Source organism: Ruditapes philippinarum, unplaced genomic scaffold (assembly GCF_026571515.1).
Source record: "Ruditapes philippinarum isolate M1 unplaced genomic scaffold, ASM2657151v2 ctg5720_1_1_1_1, whole genome shotgun sequence".
NCBI classification, from domain to species: Eukaryota; Metazoa; Mollusca; class Bivalvia; order Venerida; family Veneridae; genus Ruditapes; species Ruditapes philippinarum.
In genome coordinates this window covers 19,730-43,553 of record NW_026854890.1, presented here as the reverse complement: position 1 = coordinate 43,553, position 23,824 = coordinate 19,730, and the positions used below count along the sequence as shown (strand labels likewise).

Below are 23,824 nucleotides of genomic sequence, written 5' to 3'. Positions count from 1 at the left end.
CCGAAGCGAGAAGAGGACTCTTCTCCCACCTATCCTTCACATTGCTCCATTTAAGGACCGCTTAAGTCGGTAATACTTTTTAATAATTTCCCTACATGTACAATGTACATGTATGTGTAACTAAATTTGTACATCGACAATTGAATCAAAACATTGACAGTGACATATTCTGTATTACATAACATTAATCTAGGTAGAGCAAAGACTCTTCATGCACTAATGTTTCTAATACAAGACTTGTCCCTGTCAAAGAAATGATTCAGATGTCTGATTGTCAATGTATATTCTAACAGTGACAATAACAATATGTGTAGTAGAGAGATCCTGTGGACAACTAGATGCATTTTTGACCAGTTATACAGTATTATGTAGGACAGTCTGGTATATAAGGAAAATAAAGACTTCAATACTAACAAGGACAATTGCTTACAATTACAAATGCTTAAAAGTTGATAAAAATTGCTCTTATATTTGATCAGATGCATTTGAATGATGATTAGTCAGTCTTTGAGACAATGACTTAAACACATAGCCTGCTGTTATAACTGCATGTAAAGTGACCAGTGCCTACCAAGACCAGGAGTCACACCTGTGCCTTCTGCCTGCGGTCTGCACTGTTTGCTAAGTCAATACTTATTTTGAAATAAATGACAAATGGTTTTGATAGATGTGTTCATTTCTGATATATGGCATGGTAAGGGTTAAGATTAAAGCTAATACTGGTTTTGACTGTATCTACTCTGGTTAGTTTCAGTAAATGCTGGGTTAAATATTTGTTGAGAAGCTATTCTACTTTGATCGCTGCTGCTGCTGTTAGTTTTGGGGTAATGATGGGCAATATGAGAGAGGGCATCACTCTGTTGAGATGACTGTGAGACACGTTCTTGCTGGCAGCCATAGGGTACGTTACTCTGAATGGAAGCATGAGTTGCTTGCCCTTGCGGCATTCCATATAAAGGTAAATGATCTGAAGAGGCCATTGAATCGGTAGAAATTGCATGCATTTGAGATACACTCGTAGTGGCAGGAGAATTTGGTAGGTTTATTTGATCATAATTTAGCTTAAGTCTGCCACTAAGAAGAGCTTCTCTATGAGATATAGCTGCCTGCATTTGCATTCTACGTTCAGCAATTATAGCCTCACTTTTACTTAATTCACTCATTAGTTTCAACTCATCAATTTGCCCATCATTACGATCGTTAGAGGATGAAACATGCAAAAGCTGGCTATGGTCATGTAGATTGCGGTTAGAATGACTTGGTTCAGATAGGGAATCAACATGTGAAAACAGGTTTTGGGAATGCTGGGACTGCAGTAAGTCCCTGTGGCCTTGACCTTGTGAGACTGAATCAGAATATGTGGTGATAAAATTGTCTTGACCTTGACTCTGTTGGTAACGTAATGACAATGGTGATGACTGATTATGGTTTGTTGTAAATGGAAGCGGTAAGGTGGTTCTCGGTGCTTGTCTATTTTTGTCCTGTTCTCCATTTCCAGGCGGGGTACCGGTTCTTACAGTGAGATTCGATTTTGTTTCAAACCTTGATTTGACCTTGACCTGAGTAGGGAGGCCATCATCTGAATCACAATCCATCATGTATGTATTTGGATCTTTGTCAAATGACTGAAGACCCCTGTTTTCTCCTTTCTTCTTTCTCTTCCTTGGTACTTGTGTAACTGTAGACTGAATTGGACTGGTGATATCTAGATTCAAATTTGAATGAAGCTAAAAAGAAAAAATAAACAAAAATAAATAAACCATACCCAAGACAAGTAAAAGATTATTTAACATTACAATGTATATCATATAAAGTAAAAGTCACAGTGTGAGAAAAATATTCAACTTGCCAGCCCTCTATTGACTCAGCTACCAGGCCACTTAATTTTTTTTTTCAAAAAAGTGAATAATTCTATACAGTGACATACATATATATGTCTGCTTTATTCAAATTTATCCACAATTTTTTAATTGGATCAACAAACAATTCACTGCGTTTTATACTATCACAGTCCATTGTCAGGTGTCTAAAGTCACAGGGTGATGTTAAATGTGACATGGCCCGTGACCTTCAGCATACTGACATACGCTATGAGTATATACGGGTTACATATGATAAAACTAAAAATAAAGGAAACATACATTCTCACGTTATTAAATTTGCATGAAAAATCAAAGCCTGTAGTGAGATTCAAATCCTAGCCCGAGATAATCAATGACCTTGGCATATACATCGGGGTGTTCACTAGCCACAAAATCCTGAGGGTCATTTTGACTAAGTTTTACCAACTACAAGGCCAAATCCCCATGATTTTAACTAAATTTGACCCTCCAGCTAAAATCCTGAGGGTCAAATCAGGCCTTTTGGAAATTTGAAGGGTAAAAGAGTCATTTCAAGGGTCAAACGGACACCCTGTAATAACATGTACAAACCAAATATCTGTTGGCAATTGTATGATAACTACTAAATAACATTTTCTACACTTTACATATAAAGGATATCTATGAAAAAATCTATCAGCTGTCACCTGTTTACATTAGCAAATCATAAGAGTTTAATTTAAATATACGCAACATATGGTACATAAGATAAAATATATCAATCATGTAGATTCACTGTTTAAACATTTCCAATATTAATTCGTCGATCCTATACTTTTGAAGTATTTCAAATAAGCTATAATAACTTGATGAAAATGTGAAAAGTATGTCATTTCCAGTGCTAACTGAAGTTATCTTACTTCCAACTGCTTTGATTATGCAACTTTCCAAATTCCTGAAATGTGGACTAGACAATGAATCCCTAAAAAACATTTTATTACATGTCATTGCCAAACACACAAAATAATAATAAATAAACAAACAAAAATGTCATTGATTCAGGTTTAAATCGCACAAACAAAGACCTAAAGTGCCTCTGAGCTATATTTCAGGCACAAACTGACACCTAAGTAGAGTCACGGACATTTCATATGCCAGCTAGATAGCTTTCTTACTTGAAAGAATCTAAAGACCATGGCAGGGTTACAACCCACAAAGATGAGTGGCCGGTGGTTTGAAGTCATCAATCTTGGCCACATGTGCCTTAGATAAATATTAAATTCTTAACCACTCAGGTCCAGGCACCCTTATCTTAACCACTTGACCTCAGGCGCCATTACAAAATAATTTGAGCCGTGTCACGACAAATCCACCATAATGGCTTTGCGACCAGCATGTATCAAGACCAGCCTGCACATCCTCGCAGTCTGATTAGGATCCATGCTGTTCGCTATCAGTTTCTCTACTTGTTATAGAGTTTGTAAGCGAACAGCATGGATCCTGATCAGACTGCGCTACGCGGATGCGCAGGCTGGTCTGGATCCATGCTGGTCGCAAAGCCATTATGTTGGTTTTGTCGTGACACGGCTCATTTAACAAAATCAAGATACCTTCTGTACATGTGTATTAAGACTGCTCTTTGTTGCATAACTTCTCTCACAAACATGACATCTGAACTGTCGTGACACATCACGTTTGACCGTGTCATCGTGATTCTTCTTGTGATGATTGAGATTAGACAACTGAGCAAAAGATCTGCCACAACCCTCCACATCACACTTGTAAGGGCGATCACCTGTACACAAAAACAGCAAAAACTACATACATGTATGAGTGAGTCAATTTTTTTTTTCAAAACTTTCCATTTTTATATATTATTTTTTGACAATAAAATATAACAACAAAAATCACTCTAATAAAGTCATATGAAATGGTTGCCACAGCAGAGTGTTAAATATATTTAGGACTGAAAAACAGAAATTTTATCATGACAATTTGTCACCTTAGTGCTGTAATGGGTTAACTAGATTTATATTATTCAAATGGAGTTAACCTGTTACTGCACCAATGTGACAATATTATCACAGAATTATATTTACTAGGAATTAACCATACATGTATTTAATATCACATACCCATGTGGCTTTTGCTACGGCAGTGCATATATTTCGATGCGACGTCATGTGCGTTATATAAAGATATAATTGAGAAGCACTAAATGTTAGCATTATAATAAAGGTGTGTCAATGAAAATGGTTCTTTTTAACAAACAGTCTTTATTTTTGGTATGTGATAAAAAGAATATAAAATTTGTGCCCTTATAACACTTCTACTACATATCATGAATAACTACTTCTTATCATACATATTTACTGTACGTCAAGCAGTTTAATCACTTTGATACAGAAATTCCTCAAACCCATGATGTACATTAGACAGATTTAAATTTAAAAGAGGACAAGTTATATTTCAAGATGTACAAAGATCAAAATGTGCAGGTTTACTTGTTATATTATGTGGATTATAATTGAAAACACTGCTACTTTACCTGTATGGACACGAATATGTTGATTTAAATGGCAGATCTGTTTAAAAGACTTTTCACAATAGGAACACACATGTTTTCTCTTGTTATTGTGTACAAGTTCATGCTGGGTTAACTGTGGCTTATTTCTAAACCCTTTAAAACAAGTCATACACAGATGTGTCCTATCTGATTGACTGAGCCGGCTCCTATCATCATTTAATGTAACTGGGGAACCAGACTGTTTTGGACTGGCTTCAGATGTTGAAGAGGTGACTGGTGCCATTTTTTCTGGACTGTGAGGCATGGGTTCTGATTTGACTGGTAGTTGTAATAACTCTTGTTGCTGCTGATGTTGTTGCTGTTGAAGATGATGTTGTTGTTGTTGCTGCATCTGCTGCAGGTGCTGCTGCTGTTGTTGTGAATGTTGCACTTCTCTGCTTTGTTGCAGTAACTGCTGCACTTCTGAATCTCGCAACATAATCTCACTCCCCTTCTTCACCTCATTTTCATAGAAAACACTGGATGATGATTGGGGCTGAGAGTAGCTGCTGCTCGGAGGATAATTTGGCTGATCATTGGTCGCCATCCTCTAACAGGATATAAAATAATAAATTAACAACATTTTGAAGTAAATGTATCATTCCTAAATTATTCCTAATTGAGTAATTTAGAACATATATCACAAGAAATTTTCACTTTTTTAAATCAACATTTTGAATCAACATTTTTGAAGAATCTTTTTAAATCAACATTTTTGAAGAATGTTTTTAAATCACAAATATTCAGTATAAAAGGTATGATTCTTTATAATATAAACTGTAGAATTCTTAAAAAACAATATTAAACAGAATTACCAACATGCTAAAAACAGATAGATCTATGAATTAGACAGGCTTTTGTGGCATTTTAAAACAGGATTTTAAATGATCCTTTTTCAATTATATAGCCAACTTTTAATCTTTATCAGACTGTGGACCAATAATCAATGGCTGCTTCTATTTTTATTACATGTGACAAATCATTCATGTATGTAAATTTACATGTAATTTACATTAAAGCGAGATTCTGCCCCAGAACGAAAATATCTCAGAATCAAGCTTTGGCATGTCAATATATTTTGACTAGACTTCCACCATGGAATGTTTTCCCCTATTTACCTGTATATATTATAATGTTATTTCCAATAACAGACATTTTACAGTCTCTGACTTCCATTAGGGGCATTCTTCCCATGAAACTGTTTTGTTACCTCACCTTGCAGTCCATTGATTAGCAAAATTAATATGGATATGGACTGACACAGTACAAGTCAACCCGGCCCAAAGTCAACCCGGCCCCAAGTCAGCCCGGCCCCAAATTGGTCAACCCGGCCCCAAACGAATGTTATTTCTGGTCAACCTGGCCCCATTTTTTTATATTTTGGGGTCGGAATGACCGATTTTGGGGCCGCACTGACCAATTTTGGGGCCGCATTGACTAAATAAAAATACTGTGGGACAGGATTGACCAATTTTGGGCCGGGTTGACCAATTTTGAGGCCGGGTTGACTTGGAAGTTGGGGCTGGGTTGACTGTAATTCGGACTGACACTGTTTATCATTTATAACCAATGTCTCGAGGCGCGAACAGGTGCAGTGTTTGATTTTTTTAACAATGGCACCAGTTGGTAAAATCATATGGAATCAAAACCATATTACATTGTATTACAACAAGATACAAGAAACTTTATTTTAAGTCGGTTTAGGTCTACATATTACAAGAAGCATTAGCTAAATAAGCTATTTATTAGCTTTGAATATTAAATTAAACATTAATCAGTTTATCATTCACATTAATTAACTTAATGTTTATTACACTGAATAAGTTGAAGAAATTAACACAATGAACATTTATTCTGTCACCCGGTATCTAATGTCCAAACTTATTTCTTTGTTTGACAGTACCCCACCCACACGTTTTAGTTTACAAAACTAACATTTCCAGAAGACCTTGCAATTTGATCTTCATTAAAATAATTGCAAAACAGTAACAAATATGTTATTTATCATAAAATATATACCTGTGATTTACTTGTCGACCAGTTATGCTGCAAATCGATAAAATATTAATTATTTGCAAAAAATAAACAAATCCACGGTGCGGCGTAATAATAACTTTAACGTGAAAATAACTTACAGCTGTTTTTCTTTTTGTTTGTTTTGGTTTTATTATTTTCTCATAGAATTAATCATATCCCTTAAATGAAGAATGAAAAATGGTGAATTTAAAACACTTGTTCCAGGATTTTAATCCAAGGTTTGTTTTATAACCAAAAATCTATGTTTTGATAACATGAATTAATTTTTGGTAAATATATTTCAGAGTTTTATAAAATCCGGATAGATCTATATAATAAAATTACTGTTAATAAATTTTATTATGTGTTTAGAATAACACGTTTGACGGTGTCACAAAGTTGACATGTTTCAATTTATCTTGTGCGCACAAGATACCATGTCTTGGCCATGAGTTACTAAGTCTATCCATGAGATAGTTAAGTCCTTGGAGCATGTTGCTAAGTAAGTAAGTTGTGGGCACGAGATAATTAAGTTGTGGGCATGAGATACTATTTCGTTGGCACGAGATACTACATTGTATGTCATGGCCACGGGTTACTAAGTCGTGGCCAAGAAATAAATAAGTCCTGGGAACAAGATACTGATCGAGTTACTAAGTCGTTGGCACAAGATAATTAAGTGGTGGGAATATTAGATACTATGTCCTGGCCACGAGTTACCAAGTCATGGGCATGAGATAGTTGGAACGTTAATTATCTTGTGTACATGAATTAGTTATCTCGTTCCCACAACTTAGTAACTTGTGGCCACGAATAAGTAACTTGTTGCCACAACATATTATCTTGTGCGCACCATTTAATCATCTCGTGGCCATGACATAGTATCTTCGGGCTATGACATAGAATCTCTTTTCCACAACTTAATTATCTTTTGCCCACGACTTAGTAACAAATTTCAGTCAAAATGATGGTGTGAAAAAAATAAGTAATTATAGATTATTCAATACAATATTGATTCTGTTGGACATGTTCACAGTGCAAAGTCCGGTATGGGTTTGACAGCTGTGTACTCATCCAATTGACTGTCATTGACTGTAATTTAAAAACAATTTCTTTCTTTTTTTCTTATTTCACTTTTTTCTCTCTTTCTTTTTAACCTGAAACACCATTTAAAAATAATTTGTACAAAAGTGCCGGCCCATTTAGGGAAATTTATTGGTTTGACATAACTACTCATACTCAAAGCCATCAAAGAAAATGTATACTACAGTATAATGCATCCTTATACACATTATAAAGGAGCTATTTTTGTTGGAAATTAGATATTAATTCTATTAACAATAACACATTATTTAGTTTACAAAACTGACTTTTTATTAATTAAATTTTATTATATTTCAGTAAATTTGTGATATTCTCCTGCCTGCTCGTGTTTTCTTTCCTGTTTGCTCTGAGACTTGACAACACAATAGAGTGGAGTTACTGGGTTGTTTTTCTACCAATATGGATTTGGAAATTCCTGGTGATATTTGGTGCTATCATTGGAAGTTATGTCTGGTTTAGACATCCGCTATACAGGTGATTACTTTATTACTTGTCTTGTTATCAAGGTTCTGTGATAAGGTATTGTGATTTTATTCTCATATTTTACAGCTACATATAAATAAAGGCTGTTTCTTCTAGACCAAAGTACATGTAGGTATATTTTCCCCTGAAATGCCCTAAAAGGTCACCAGAACCACAACTTAACAGCAGCTGACTTATATCAGTTAGTTGATAAATTTGAATTGAATTGAAATTGATTTTTTTCTTTTAAACTTTGGGTAAAATGGTACTGAATTCCATTTTTAGTTGTCAGGTTTTCCTCCTTTTCTGATTTACTATATGCTGTATTTCCCCCCTTCAAAAGCCACAGGTTGTTTTGAAAAGGTAAGTACTGTGTTAACCCTTTACCTCATATATACGTGAAACAACACATTTTCGACCCCCCCCCCCCCCCCCCTTTTTTAAGCCTCAAATAGTGAAAAAATGCCCTATTTGCCCAAAACACATGTTTTTGTTTGAGAAATGTTGCTAAAAAAGTGAGCACTTTTTCAGCGCCGCCCCCATCCAAAAGATACATCAGGGGGTTGCCAGAAGGGGGATGTGCCCCCTTCTGTTTGGGGAGTTTGAAGGGGGGTGGAGTCCCACTCATCGCCAAGAAAATTTTGGACTTGTTAGAGTCTAAAAATGACCCGAGGTCGATCATAAGGTAATGTGTAACCAACGCCGAAAAGCCTTTGACTCTATCTCAATCCATTGAGAAGTTGCAGCACTTTGAAATAAATTATGATGGAAAAAATCAAGGCAAAATCATGATTTTTGGCAATTTTGAGATGTCCCCTTGTTGCCATGGTAACAGGAAATTTAAGACTGAGCATGTCGTTACAAAGCCAATGGTCCAGTGAACATTTTTGCCAAGTTTGATTAGTATTGAAGCATTTTTCATAGTTTTATAGCAGTTTGAACTTGTAACAGGAGGCTTTTCAATGAAAACGGCCATTTTTCAAAATATGCTTATGAGGGAAAGGGTTAAAATCTGAATAATTTATTGTTGGGGTTCATATCTAATTTGTTTCTGAAAATTTGCGATATTGTCATTCAACATTTCACATTATATCACAAAGCCAACTATATCGTATACATTTTAAAAAGCATGTATTGGTTTCCATTGGCAACTTCATGTATGATTATAACTTTATATAGAGGATATTGAAGGAGTGTAAGTTTAGTACTAAAGTAAATTAATTGAATGAGTTTCATAGGAGTGGTTTGATGTAAAATTTATGTGCCTTAAGTGTAACAACAACATTAAGGTACGCTATATTTGTATATGATAAATGGGATCACATTGTATTGTTATTACCCTAGTGCATTATCAATTTTATGGAATTTCTTTATAAATAATACACTCCTGCACCATGGTTTATGTGATAAATAAAGGATATTGAATGAGTGTAAGTTTAATACTGAATTTATTCAAAGTATTGAAGAAAATTATATTATTCTAGCCTCTGGTGAGCATTATATAATTTTATTCACAAGTTCAATTATTAAACTTACATGAATATAATATTCTTTTTATCACATACCAAAAATAAAACCTGTTTAAAGTGAAAAAGTAACATTTTTCATTGAAACCCCTAAAGTATAATGGTAACAATTAGCGTGTCTTAATGCTATGTTTGGACTGTATAACACAAATGATGTCACATCAAAATATAGGCACAGCCAGTGCAGTATCGTTTCTATGGAGTCGTAAAAAGAGCACAAGTGTTCGATAAAAAATAAATATCTTACAATAATACCAGCAGTCAATGTTTTTCAATTTATTGGCTGGATTTCTTATTCTATAGTGTAATACCTAAATTTTCTCACTAGCCCAAATATATAAATTGTAGAATTTTCACTACCCAAGAAATCAAATTACCAGTATTTTACTGTTAGACTAGTGTGAATTTTGATGACTGTACTAGTACGTTATTCATGTAATTTACATATTGTATGTTACTTAAATAATTATATATATTTACTTTAGAAATGTTGCAGATTAAATTAAAACATGTTAAAGGAACTCCACTGTGTCCAAAAAACTGGAAATAAATTTTCCAGATAAAAGTTCCAATTGATGTAGGTCTAGACAAATAACTTGTGTGCAAACACAGAAAATATATTAAGACAATTTATGGTAAAAGAAATGAAAGTAGCTCAGGACCTCGTAGACAAAATATCATTCGAGCGAGTTCATAGAATGGGCAACAAAACCAATGGTCGCTCTCGAAACATTGTTGCCATATTTACCCTGTTCAAGGAAAGAGAACTTGTGAGGAAACAGTGGAAAGCCCTGTCCGGTACACCATACTTTGTTAACGAACAACTCCCAAGGGAAGTAATCGACAGACGAAGGAAGCTTATACCGAGGATGAAGGAGGCGCGTGAGCAAGGTAAAACTGCATGGTTAACGTACGACACGTTATACATAGACGGCAAACCAGTTAAGGACTAGGAATTTGCGGGGGATGAACTGAAAATTATTTCTTGGAATATAAATGGTTTAAGTAAATTTAAAAGAGACAACAACGAACTTTTGGATATAATTACTAAACATGACATCATTTTTCTGTATGAAACATTTGCGTGTAAGAACAGTGTAATTGACATTTCTGGATATAAATCCCATAATTTCTATAGACAGTTCCAACACCGAAGAGCAAAAAGATCGAGTGGCGGAGTCGCAATATATTATAAAGAAACAATATCACCAGGTATTTCTGTTGTTGAGAATAGGTTCGATACATTAATTTGGGTTAAACTCGACAAATATTTTTTCCATACTGAAAATGATATTTACTTATGTGGTGTTTATTTGTGGGGTGAGGACTCCCCAGCATATAATACTGTAAATGTGGATTTATTTGAATATATTGAAAATGATATAAACCATTTTGAATCTTTAGGAACTGTATATTTAATGGGAGACTTCAATAGTAGAGTTGGTAATAAATATGATTTTATAATCTTTGATTGTATGAATAAGTCTTTTGATGACGAGTTATATGTTCCCGATAAATTTATTGACCGGGCCTCCTTAGATAAAACCTGTAATAACTACGGTGTAAAATTAATTGATCTATGTCGATCAACAAATCTCCGTATTGTTAACGGAAGGTTGCATAATGATTTTAATATTGGTATGTACACATACGTTTCACAAACTGGAGCATCAGTTATTGATTATGTTTTGACAAATGCAGTTAATTTTTCAAATATTACTTCTTTTGAAATACAATCTGTCAACGAATTTAGTGATCACGCTCCTGTAAGTCTATCGTTGAAAACAAACGTTTGTTTACCTGTCCGTAAAGAAAGTAGCTATGTAAAATATGTAGGGGATAGTAATCTGGAAAATTCATTCAGAGCAGGACTAATCGCAAAATTACCGGAATTTAACCAACTTTTGATTGGTATTGATTGTGGTGACCGAGGTTGTGTGAACAATGTTTTAAATAACTTTACCTGCTTACTAAGGGGCGTGGCTGACCCATTTTTTGAGAAAAATTATAAACAAAAACATAACGCTTCATTCACTGATAGTTTTACTTCAAATAATGCAGACTGGTTTGATGGTGAATGTAGATTGTTGAAAAACCGTTATCTAGATGCTTTGAATAATTTTAATTATTGTAAAGATGTAGAAAGTAGAGAATATTTTTGTATATGTAAAAAAGAATATAAAGATTTAACCCGTAGGAAAAAGAAATCATATATAAAGAGGAAATATTCTGAAATTGAAAAATTACGATTTAGTAAACCAAAGCAATTTTGGTCTCATTTTAAAAAAAAATAAAACATCTGTTTCAGATGACATTTCTGTCGAAGATTTCAAAACATATTTTGAAAATTTATCTAACAATATTTTTGAATCAAAAAATTTAGAGTGTCAAACGTTTTGTAATGAACATGATTTTAATTCAAGTGATTGTAGGTTTGATGAGTTAGATATACCCATTACATGTGAGGAGATCCGTAAAGCTGTAAAATCCTTAAAACAAAATAAAGCTTCCGGATCAGACTGTTTATTAAATGAGTATTTTATATCGTCCATAGATATTTTATGTGGACATATATGTGATTTATTTAATATTATTTTAGAGTCAGGTTTTTTCCCAGATAAATGGACAGAGGGTGTTATTGTGCCTGTGTTCAAAAAGGGTGACTCAGGTGACGTAAAAAATTACAGGGAATTACTCTCCTAAGTTGTTTATCTAAACTTTTTACTACTGTATTAAATACTAGAATTGAAAATTTTTGTTCAAACAATTGCATTATATCAGACTGTCAATTTGGTTTCAGGAAAGGAAAATCAACTATAGATGCCATATTTATTTTACAAAATGTAATTCAACACTATCTTAATAATAATAAAAGGTTATATGTAGGGTTTATTGATTTAAAATCTTGTTTTGATAGCATATGTAGAAACTCGCTTTGATTGAAAATGTATAAGTGCGGCATTCAAGGTAAAATATTGCGAATCATTAGAGATATGTATAATAAAGTTAAGTCATGTGTAAGATGTTGTAATTGTTATTCTGATTTCTTTAAGTATGCCGTGGGCTTAAGACAAGGGGAGGTAGTTTCACCGATACTTTTCTCCATTTTTGTAGAAGATCTAGAGTTACATTTACAAAGCAACATAAGTTCTGGTTTGTTAATTGACGACATTATATTAATCTTGTTACTTTTTGCAGATGATATGGCTATTATAGGCAAAAGTCCGGATGATTTACAAAATAGCCTTGATTTATTGTATACTTATTGTATAGAATGGGGATTAGAAGTTAATATTGAAAAAACCAAGATAATGATATTTAGAAAAAGGGGAACTATTTTTAACAATGAAAAATGGTTTTATAACGGACAAGAAATAGAAATTGTAAACCATTTTAATTATCTTGGCACAGTTTTCAGCTACACTGGTAATTTTTCGTTGCACAGGGAACATTTGATTGGTAAATCTTTAAAAGCTTTAAATATGTTATTGTATAATTGTAAAGATTTTGATTTTAAGCCTACATTATTGTGTCAGCTTTTTTGATGCATTTGTTGATCAATTTTATCATACTCTTCGGAGCTTTGGGGCTATAATAAGTCCAAAGACATAGAACGTATACACATGAAATTTTGTAAAAGAATTTTAAAAGTTAGACAAAATACATGTAACGCAAGCGTATACGGGGATTTAGGTAGATATCCTCTTTTCATAAATAGATATGTTAGAATTATAAAATTTTGGTGTAAATTGTTAGTTACAGATAATATTATCTTGCAAAAGGTTTATGAACAAAGTTTATACGATTGTCATAAAGGTTGTAATAATTGGGTTACTGATGTTAAGAATATGCTTGATATGTATGGGTTTTCCGATTATTTTGTTAATATTAATAAAGTTGATTGCAAAATTTTTCCAAGATTGTTTAAACAAAGACTGTTGGATAATTATAGACAAGAATGGAATACAGCGATTGAAAACAGTTTAGTATTAGATCTTTATAAAAGTTGTAAAACAACACTATTATATGAAAATTATTTAGATATTTTACCAAAACACTATAGATTTTTTATTACAAGAATGAGAATGTCAGCTCATTCACTGAGAATTCAAACTGGAAGGTATGGTCAAAATAGATTGCCACGTAATGAAAGATATTGCCTTTGCTGTAACAATGTTGATATAGAGGACGAATACCATTTCATATTGATATGCCCATGTTTCTTAGAAATTAGAAAAAAGTTTATTAAAAAATACTACTATAAAAGGCCTTCCATGATAAAGTTTATTGAACTACTATGTAGCAATCAAAAGAATATATTATTTAATCTGGCAAAATATATAAAAGAGTAATTAAATTACAGAAATACTATTGTTAATTCTGTCAGATAAATTTGATTTATGATTATATATGTCTTTATTAAAGAATATATAAATTTCATTCAACATTTTTATGTATAGATTTTTTCTGAAGATATGTCTGCTATGTAAACATGTATATTTAATTATGTTTAAAACAGTTTATCCTCAACACTATAATATCAATTTTTGTTAATTTGAAATAACATTCTAGAATAATAACTAAAGTAACGTGACATTGTCTTTAAAGTTTGTTTTAATGCATTGGAAATTAGTATTGAAAATGTATTGTAATGTATTGCAATGTATTATCACACTATGTATGATTATGATTATGTACTATGTACAAGTCGAAATAAAATAATGTTCTGTTCTGTTCTGTTCTGCAAAATTTCAGATCATTAATTTTGCTCCCTCCAGTTTTCCAAAACAATTATTCAAACCATAAAAAGTGACCCAAAATCAAAAAGCATTGCAATGCATGGCAATGCTTTCCCTCAAATAAAGAAAAACTCTATATAAAAGTGTATGTTTCAATTTATTTTTAAGTTTATTTCTTGATTAATTTTTGCATACCTTTTTGTTTTAGGTTCTCCGGTTATTCTATGTAAGAAATTGAAATCTTTTAGACTTTTTGTTGAGTTCCTTTAAGAAATATTCATTATATCATTATATTTCAGACTGGAGGGAGATAGTTTTGTGCAGTTTAAAGCTATGATAATGACCACCAGCATGCACCTGATGTTACTGGTGTTTGACATTCTAGCTTGTGATAACCTAGAGACAGACAATCACTCCTGGATGTTTGTATTCATACCCCTGATGTTCATGTCAATTGTCTCCATTGGATTTTGTGTATGGGCTATAAAGAATGAGAGATCCTTCGAGGTGAGAATACGGTTTTTGTATTCCTAGAAGTCTTTGGTTTAAACAGTATATTTATTTCATATAATGCAAACATATACAATCATGGTAGAACAACATTATATAAAACAGGATTGAAAAGGAAGTGAAAGACTTGTGTAGATTTCTATCCTGTGTTCCTAGAAAGCTTTAAAGCTGCATGCCCCTAGATGAGTAAAAAAAATCAGGAAAGTCAATTTTGAGAAAAAGGTTTCAAAGATTTTAATAAATTTAAAAATATTCACAATTTAAGTAAACATTTTCAAGTTATATGCAATGAATGAATTTTACAGTCATTGGGTTCCATGGAATATAAGCAATATTTTGTGTGTTTTTAGCTCGACTATACGAAGTATATGGAGAGCTGTCCTACTCGCCCCGGCGTCGGCGTCCGCGTCCAGATTTTAGATTAAAGTTTTGGTGCAGTAAAATATTTTTCACTATAACTTTGTCATTTCTTAAGGTATCAACTTCAAACTTCAAATATATGTTCCTTATCATCAACCACATCATATGTGACAAGGTTCATAACTCTAGCACCAATATTTTTCAGATTTATCTCCCCTTGAACTTAAAATTTTCCTCAAAAAATACTATTTTTTACTGTTACTTCTTTATTTCTTAAGGGATCAATCTCATACTTCAAATATATGTACCTTATCATCATCCCCATCTTATGTGACAAGGTTCATAACTCTAGCACCAATATTTTCAGATTTATCTCCCCTTGAACTTAGAATTTTCCTTAAAAAATTCTATTTTTTACTGTTACTTCTTTATTTTTTAAGGGATCAACCTCATACTTCAAATATATGTACCTTATCATCATCCCCATCTTATGTGACAAGGTTCATAACTCTAGCACCAATATTTTCAGATTTATCTCCCCTTGAACTTAGAATTTTCCTCAAAAAGTACTATTTCTTACTGTTTCTTCTTTATTTCTTAAGGGATCAACCTCATACTTCAAATATATTTACGTTGTCATCATCCCCATCTTATGTGACAAGGTTCATAACTCTAGCACCAATATTTTCAAATTAATCTCCCTTTTAACTTAGAATTTTCCATAAAAAATATTTTTTTTACTGTTACTTATTTATTTTTAAAGGGATCATATTCATACTTCAAATATATTTACGTTATCATCATCCACATCTTATGTGACAAGGTTCATAACTCTAGCACCAATATTGCAAGAATTATCTCCCAATAAACTTAGATTTTTTTACTAAAACAATGTTATTTTTTATTATAACTTTTTTATTTTTAAAGGTATCTACCTCAAACTTCAAATACTTATTCCTTATCATCAATTACATTTAATGTGACAATGTTCATAACTCTTGAAGCAATATTTACACATTTATCTCTATCTCTTTGAACTTAGGATTTTCTTTAAGAAATATAATAACTTCTTTACTTTTTAAGGTATCTACTTCAAACTTCAAATATATATTTCTTATCATTACACAAATGTTGTTTGACAAGATCCATAACTCTAGCATGACTATTTCTAGAATTATTCCCCTTGATCTTTAAATTTATGTTAACAAATGTTAATTTTTTTACTATAACTTAATACATAATTATACATAATTGATTTTTCTTTCATAGTTTTGTCCTCCTTACTGCGTCCAGTATTTTATTAGTCGAGCTTCGCTGTCTCCTGTGACAGCTCTTTTGTGTGTTTTTTAAGGATGGTGTATTTTCGTGAAATCATTACAAACATAGGAATTATGAACAAACAATAACACTTTCCTACATGTACTCTGCAATTCTAATTTTATACATTCAATGTATACAAACTGTCGGTGACTGAGGTTGAATGTTTATATTTAATCTGTAATGTAATGAATACATTGATTCCAATCAAAGAGCAAGATATTTTTTTCAAAGGGAAAGTTTACCTTGAAATGTTTTTTATTATTATCTTTTAAGTCATAGTGTATGAAGTATACATACATGTTAGTACATTTTAATGATAATCTAAAAAGCAAGAAACGTTTGTGGATTATAACTATTTCATGATTATAACATATATAAACCTTCTCTAACATGTACTTATGCACTCATTTAAAAGATAGGGCCAATTTATGGAAAAAATAGACAAGCTGAAAAATGGCGATTTCTGTCGTAGGCAATGGCAAATTTAATAAGCCATATAAAAGCTATTTATAAATTATATAATAAAACAGATATGTACTTTTTAGCGGGTGAATATGATTTGATATGTACTGAACAAATAATACATTGTAATATTGACCTCAGCTATCGCTGCGGTCAATATTAATTTTTTCAGTACATATCACATCATATTCACCAGCTTAAAAGTCCATATTTGTATAATATATAAATTGGTGCACTATATTCCCTAACTTGCTGTGAGAGTGGGCAGAGCAAAATATACAACTTAATGAAATTTTTTTTTCTGCAGTTAAAGTATTAAGATAGCTAATTTGAAATGAATATAACATTAATTTCCTTATGGTATATTTATTTCACATCTATCTTTTTAAAAAAACTTTAAATCTGTATGAATTTTTGTCTCTATTATATCAACAGCACTGATATTTTTATTTATATTTGACCTGATTTATAGATATTCATATAACCATTTCAATTTCATGAAATGATATGTTCAAGGAAAAATGTTAAATACATATAAGAGTAATTCCTATCAGTGTCCTTTACGGATAAGTCAGCTATTAAAGCTGCATGCCTCCAGATGAGCCAACAAATTTCAGGGAATCAATTTTTAGAAAAAAGTTCAAAAATTTGAATAAAAATTTCACAAATAACTTACATGTTTTATGAAATGAATGACTGATTTTACAGTATTTTCTCCATATTCTTACTGCAGGATTAAAGAAGAAAGGGGTTTTTGAGTGGTTATTTTGACCATGATTATTTATGTAGTAATTTACCTGGATTGAAAATGCTGTTTTCAATGTTTTTTTGTTTTTTTCTTTGTTCACTTGAAATATTTTACTTTTTAAGTACATTTTCCAAATTTTCATGAAAATTATCATGAATCTAGAGGCATGCTGCTTTAAATACATTAAAATATCATTTATAAATGTTCTGTATTTGATACATTTCAGTTGGAGTTGTTCTGTTCTGTAAATATTCTACAGTTTATATTCCTTGCATTGAGGTTGGACAATGTCATTCACTGGAGTTGGGTGGTAGGTATCAGTTGTCTAATTATATTTTACATTTCAGTTTGCTTTAAGTGAATAAAGTTACATATCTGCAGCAAAAAAAAATTGAAATTAAAAATAAAAAGAGTACTAACAAAATGTTTTATACATGTATATGAAAGAAATATGAGCCGCGTCACAACAAAACCAATGTAATGTGTTTGGGACCAGCATGGATCCAAACCAGCCTGCGCATCCTCGCAGTCTGATCAAGATCCATGCTGTTCGCTATCAGTTTCTCTACTTGTAATAGGGTTTGTAAGCGAACAGCATGGATCCTGATCAGACTGCATGGATGCGCAGACTGGGATGGATCCATGCTGGTCGCAAACGCATTACGTTGATTTTGTTGAGACACGGCTCAATAATGGAAAAAAATTTACTCACTTGTATGGAATCATTTCTAAACAGATAAATCTGTACTTAACATAGCAGAATAATATTTTGTTGCAGAACATTTTATTTCGTTTACATACAACTTCTTTCCTGAATCAACCCTAAGATTATTGAACAAATATAATTTTATTGTTGATTGAATTTTATAAAAATTAAAAATTTTTAGAATATTTCATTAGATATAGATTTATACCCTTAAAGGTCTTATTTTTTAGAACAATCTTTTAGGATTTCCAACCCTAATGAAAGTTTTAAATCCAGATATATTTGGTCTGCTTTTGTCTTTTCCATGATAACTGTATTGGAAGCTTATCATGCTTATGGTCTAAGGGTTAGATGTTCCTTTGGAATGTGAGAGGTCTGGATCCGATGTAATATTTTCAGGAGTGGGTTAGCCACGAGTGAAAATGTTTTTTAACCACTGTATTATTATATATTTCAAATTGTATTTATTCCTAATGTATTACTTGATTATAAATTTCAGATTGTATTTATTCCTATATGGATAGTCATGTGTGTATCAATGATCGGTGTTATATATGCTGTTATTCTGGCAATCATTTTGTCACGTTCACCGGAGATTATCAGGGACCAGCGTCGTGGAAATCTCACTACTGCCATCGGATATTCTCTTCTAGTCATTCCTATGTTGATTTTTGAAGTAAGTTATTTTAGACTTGATTTTATTGTTTGTTTGTGTGTTTGTTTTTTATTTCATTTTATGCCTTTTCCCGACAGTATTTCAGTCATATAGGTGGGTAGTTTCCTAACCATCGTTCCTGGAGAGTAACACTAGTACTAGACTACCTTCCCCGGTGCTAAACTACCAAAGCATCTCCCGGGGATCAAACCCACGCCAGAGAGGTAACTTAGTTAGAAGTCATCGACTCTAACCCCTCGGCCATGGAGGCGGTTTGATTTTATTTTGGATATTTAAGCTCTAAATTATCCATATTAAAGTGACTTGCTTTCAGAGAAATTATTTGTGTCAAATTTTACAAAATGTAAATAAAATGTCATGGACTTACCATTGTTTTTGTATAGTTCACGTGTGAGAGTATCTCTATGGCTTAAGCTACACTCGTTAAGTGTAACCCTTTGGTTGAACATTCAGAAAAACAAATGGCACTTTAAGAAAGAAATACAGTGTGTTTTCTAAAGAATCATTCTATGGAGAGATGTAGATAACCAGTTCCTGTATACTCTGTTGAAATATCACACAAGCCTATAGTATACACCATTTGAAAGTTAAAACGTTTATATATTAATGCATGTTCAAATATTGGTAACTTTCTATGCTTTTCACTTAAAATAATATAGCAGAAAAAAACCACCACACCAGTGTTTTGTCATACGCATAGTTCTTCAAAAAATGATGTATCATTTAACCATATTTATTTGGGAACAGTAATGTCTTTCTCCTGCAGTCATAGACAAATGTACCATATTAGCTTTCATAAAATGTATTTTGTACTGCATTTTGATATCTTGTTAACAAGTTTTACTTGTTTAAAGTTTAAGTAAAGCAAGCACACATGATATCTTAACTTGCATGGAAGTTGCCTATCTCTGTTATCTATACCTCTGTTCTATGAATAGATTACTGCTCAAAACTTCACTTCTATTTGAAGCAGTATTTTTTCCTACATATCATGTTGTATTCAGTTGTATATAGTTAAGTGTAAGTTTGCTTGTTTTGCAGATTATGTTAGCCAACAGACTTGATGAAGACAACCATTTTAAATATACAGCCATCACTGTACCATTATATATTTCATTGTTAACACTGGTTTTACTGTCATTTGGAGCAAAGGGGGGTAACCAGTGTAAGTATTTAATATCTTCATATTACATTCTTAAAAATCTGAACAAAGGGGAGTAACTAGTGCAAGTATTCAATGTCTATGTAGTTCATTGTTAACACTGGTTTAAATGACATTTAGAACAAAGGGGAATAACCAGTGTAAGTTTTCAATATCTATTTAGTTCATTTGTTAACGCCATTTTTGTTTTCATTGAAAAAGCATTCTGTTACAAGTTCAAACTGCTATGAAACTATGCAAAATCCTTCAATACTGATGAAACTTGGCACAAATGTTGACTGCACCATAGCCTCTGTAACAGTATGCTCAATCAAAATTTCCTGTTACCATGGCAATGGGGGATTTCTTAAAATAGCCAAAAATCACTATTTTGCATTGTTTTTTTTCCCATCAAAACTGATTTCAAAGTGCTGCAACTTCTTAATAGATTGAGATAGAGTAAAAAGGTTTTTCATCAATTGTTACAAGTTAAATACAATCGACCTGAGGCCATTTTTAGCCTGTCACATGTCCAAAAGTTTCTTGGCAAGGAGGGGAGCTGCAGTCCCCCTTCTGGCAACCCCTTGATGTACCTTTTTGAAAGGGCATGGGGCAGAAAATGTGATCACTTTTTTATCAAGATTTCTCAAACAAAAAACAGTGTTTGGGGCCTAAATAGGGCATTGTTGCATTGTTTGAGGCTCCAAAAAGGGGTGGGGTGAAAATTTGTCAAAACCCGTTTATATGAGGTAAAGGGTTAATTGTTTACAATGCTATAACTCTTACAGTGATTATACTATAACACTAGTATAACTAGAAGACTGGTTTTACTCTTACACAGATTTTACTGTCATTTTTTTTTAGAAAATTTATACAGCATTCATACCAAAGTGTAAAGCTTATAAATTAGAAAATTTCGATTAAATTTGTAAATTTTTGAATCTGAAAAGAACAGTTTAGATTTGTGTATCTTTTTCAGGGTGGTTTGGCATCAGAAAAGATTTTTGTCAATTTTCACTGGGACTGTGTCCCTGTTTACAAGAGTACGGGAACATATCATATTCAGCACAGACCCATAGTGAGCAAATCTCCGAGCCGGAACATATGACACCAAAACATTTACAAACAAAAAAGAAACCACCCGATGATTTTCAAAAAGTTGTTGTACCAATTATTTCTATAGAGACGCCAGATTGAAATAAATTTATTTTATTATAAAAGTTATGCTTGAATTATGAAATACACATATTTAGATTAGGGTAGATAGTTTTGTCAGGATTGTGTTCAGGTTCTCTTGAAATTTCTTAGAATTATTGCAGTGTCAGAAATAAATATAGACATGTTAAAAATATTTTCAGTGTCACTGATACTAAGATTTGTCTAGAATGTTAAATTAATAAATTAGTGACATTTTGCCCATCCAAGGGTATGTAGTTAGTGAATAGGTGAAAGTCAATGGACCTTTCCAGTGTCTACAGTTTTATGTAAATTAGCTAACTTCTTATCCAATTACTACACTGAGATAATACATAGTCACTGGTTGACCTGGTTTGCACAAAAGAACATGTGGTTATGTTTGTGATTCTGTTTGAGAGCAGTTCACCTTGCAATGAATGGAGAAGGTGTGACTAAATGTTCCTCTATAAAAACTGGAAAGGTCCATTGCCACATTTCTTTTCAGTTTTTTTGTGTCGCCTTTAAAAAGGCGACATAGAGTTTACTTTTGTCAGCGGCTTTGTTGTTGGTATCGTCCGCGTCCCCTAAAGCTTGTCTGGAGCATAAGTCAGTCATTATAAGTCGGATTGACTTCAAACTTGGTATGCATGCTTGTTATAATGACCCGAAGTGCAGTGCACAAGAACCGGTACTCTGCACTTCTTAGTTTTTGAGTTATTGCCCTTTGTTAATTTTCTGACTTTATTTTTGTCCGGGCATTTTCTCCTAAAGTATAAAAGCTATGGACTTGAAACTTCATAGGATGATAGATCTCATTAAGAAGAAGTGCACTGCACAAGAACCGGTACTCTGCATTTCTTAGTTTTTGAGTTATTCATTGCTGATTTTCATACGTTATTTTTGTCCAGGCCATTTCTCCGTAAGTGTAAATGCTATGGTCTTTAAACTTCATAGGATGATAGATCTCATTAAGAAAAATGCAGTGTACAAGAACTGGTACTCTGCACTTCTTTATTTTGTTCATTTTTGTCCTGGCCATAAATTCTCCTAAACTATGTTGTTCAAAAGGCGACACATCTGACTTGCGGAGTCCTAGTATTATTTACCTTGCAGGAATGATAAATAACTCATGTGGCCCAAAGAAATGTCTTAAATATCCATCAGAATTTACCTGTAAAGTTTAATTCATAAAAGGCAGTCTTTTTATATTTTAGGTAGATTTATATTTCATCTTAAACATTTTCCAGTATCAACTGTTGGTCAATTACCTTTATAACAGTCAATCTTTTGAAATAAATAGTCAACTCAACTTACTTTTAAACATGTTAAAGTGAACAAAAATGAGCATAATGTCACTTTAATAAGATTTTTCACGTACAAGCTAACTAAATGCTTTGACTGAATTGAATATGGATTTACAATAAACATGAATTATATGCACATTGTGCCTCATAAATCCATATTAATGTTAATCCTTTATAAACATCAAACATGTGTTAAATAATGTTTAAATAATGGATTAAGTGCATGTTTTATGTTTTACAACTGAAAAAAGTAGCACTGAATATGCAGTTATGTACATGTGTGGTAAAGGTAGCAAAAAGTAAACAAAGTATTATTTTGACTAGTACCATACAAAATACTAATTCACTATTATAATACCAATTGCCAATAGAACTTAAGATGAAAGAAATAGTTGATGTCCATAACATATGAGTATGCTTTTGGAAACTGTAATAAAATACATAAAATAAAAAGTTTTTGAGAGGTAAAAATGATATCATTTCTGAGGCATAATGGGCCTTTGTTCAGTCTGCAAGGGAGGAAATGAAAATATACAAGGTATTTTGTTTTGTTTGTATTGTACAATGATAGATATTGTATTTAATTGTATGAAAACATTCTTTTGTAGCATTAACCCTTTATTGTTAACGATAAAGTACTGGTTATATTGAAATTTAAATCCAAAGTAGATGTGATTTTCTGAAAATGTGCTTAGTGTCATAAAATATTCAGATGTTTTTTTCAGATAAAAGAAATTTGACACAGTGGAAGTGATATTTTTAGAGTTTTTATACAAGGAATCGAGTCTCCTCTAAAACTATTTTTACTTTGTTTTAAAAGGAACCATAAATGAGCCATGTCACGACAAAACCAATATAGCGCATTTGAGACCAGCATGGATCCAGGTCAATTTAGTTTGATCAAGATCCATGCTGTTAGCTAACCAACTCTATTACAAGTAGAGAAACTGATAATGAACAGCATGGATCCTAATCAGTCTGCATGTCTTGATTCATGCTGGTCGCAAACCAATTATGTTGGTTTTGTCATGGCGCGGCTCAAATCTGCATATCACTTAACTTGAGAAATGGATGTTAATTTAGGCAATCACTGCAGACAATGGCACTTTTTTCACAACCTTTGTCAAGATTTATCAACGGTCATTTACTTAAATACTTTAATCCAGCTATAATTTTTTTCAAAAATTA

General features: G+C 32.3%; 2 protein-coding genes across 3 annotated transcripts in view; one reads left to right on the top strand and one right to left on the bottom strand.

Annotated features, from left to right (window-relative positions):
- The window catches only part of LOC132741428 (zinc finger protein squeeze-like), an 11,876-nt gene extending 5,376 nt beyond the window's left edge, over nt 1-6,500 (bottom strand). The window contains exons 1-4 of one of the 2 annotated variants that reach the window (XM_060729584.1): nt 6,406-6,500; nt 4,369-4,936; nt 3,431-3,615; nt 1,382-1,727 (exon numbers count right to left, since the gene is read on the bottom strand). In XM_060729584.1, the coding sequence (XP_060585567.1) occupies nt 1,382-1,727; nt 3,431-3,615; nt 4,369-4,933 (1,096 nt within the window). In that variant the 5' untranslated portion in view covers nt 4,934-4,936; nt 6,406-6,500. Of the gene's footprint in view, nt 1-381; nt 1,728-3,430; nt 3,616-4,368; nt 4,937-6,405 lie in introns of those variants that run through there. The other variant, XM_060729582.1, reaches the window with a different exon arrangement.
- LOC132741429 (transmembrane protein 185A-like) lies at nt 6,488-23,824 on the top strand. Its single transcript, XM_060729585.1, has 7 exons — nt 6,488-6,641; nt 7,804-7,980; nt 14,533-14,740; nt 17,860-17,943; nt 18,839-19,015; nt 20,057-20,180; nt 21,136-23,824. The coding sequence occupies exons 1-7, from the start codon at nt 6,601-6,603 to the stop codon at nt 21,351-21,353; spliced, it is 1,029 nt and encodes a 342-aa protein (XP_060585568.1). The 5' UTR covers nt 6,488-6,600; the 3' UTR covers nt 21,354-23,824.

What these genes read in the sequence shown, in the direction of transcription:
- LOC132741429 (XM_060729585.1), top strand. Translation starts at nt 6,601, where the DNA reads ATGGTGAATTTAAAACACTTGTTCCAGGATTTTAATCCAAG. An exon ending in TTCCAGGATTTTAATCCAAG is followed by an intron (nt 6,642 to 7,803) that starts GTTTGTTTTATA and finishes ATTATATTTCAG; the next exon opens with TAAATTTGTGATATTCTCCT. An exon ending in AGAATGAGAGATCCTTCGAG is followed by an intron (nt 14,741 to 17,859) that starts GTGAGAATACGG and finishes GATACATTTCAG; the next exon opens with TTGGAGTTGTTCTGTTCTGT.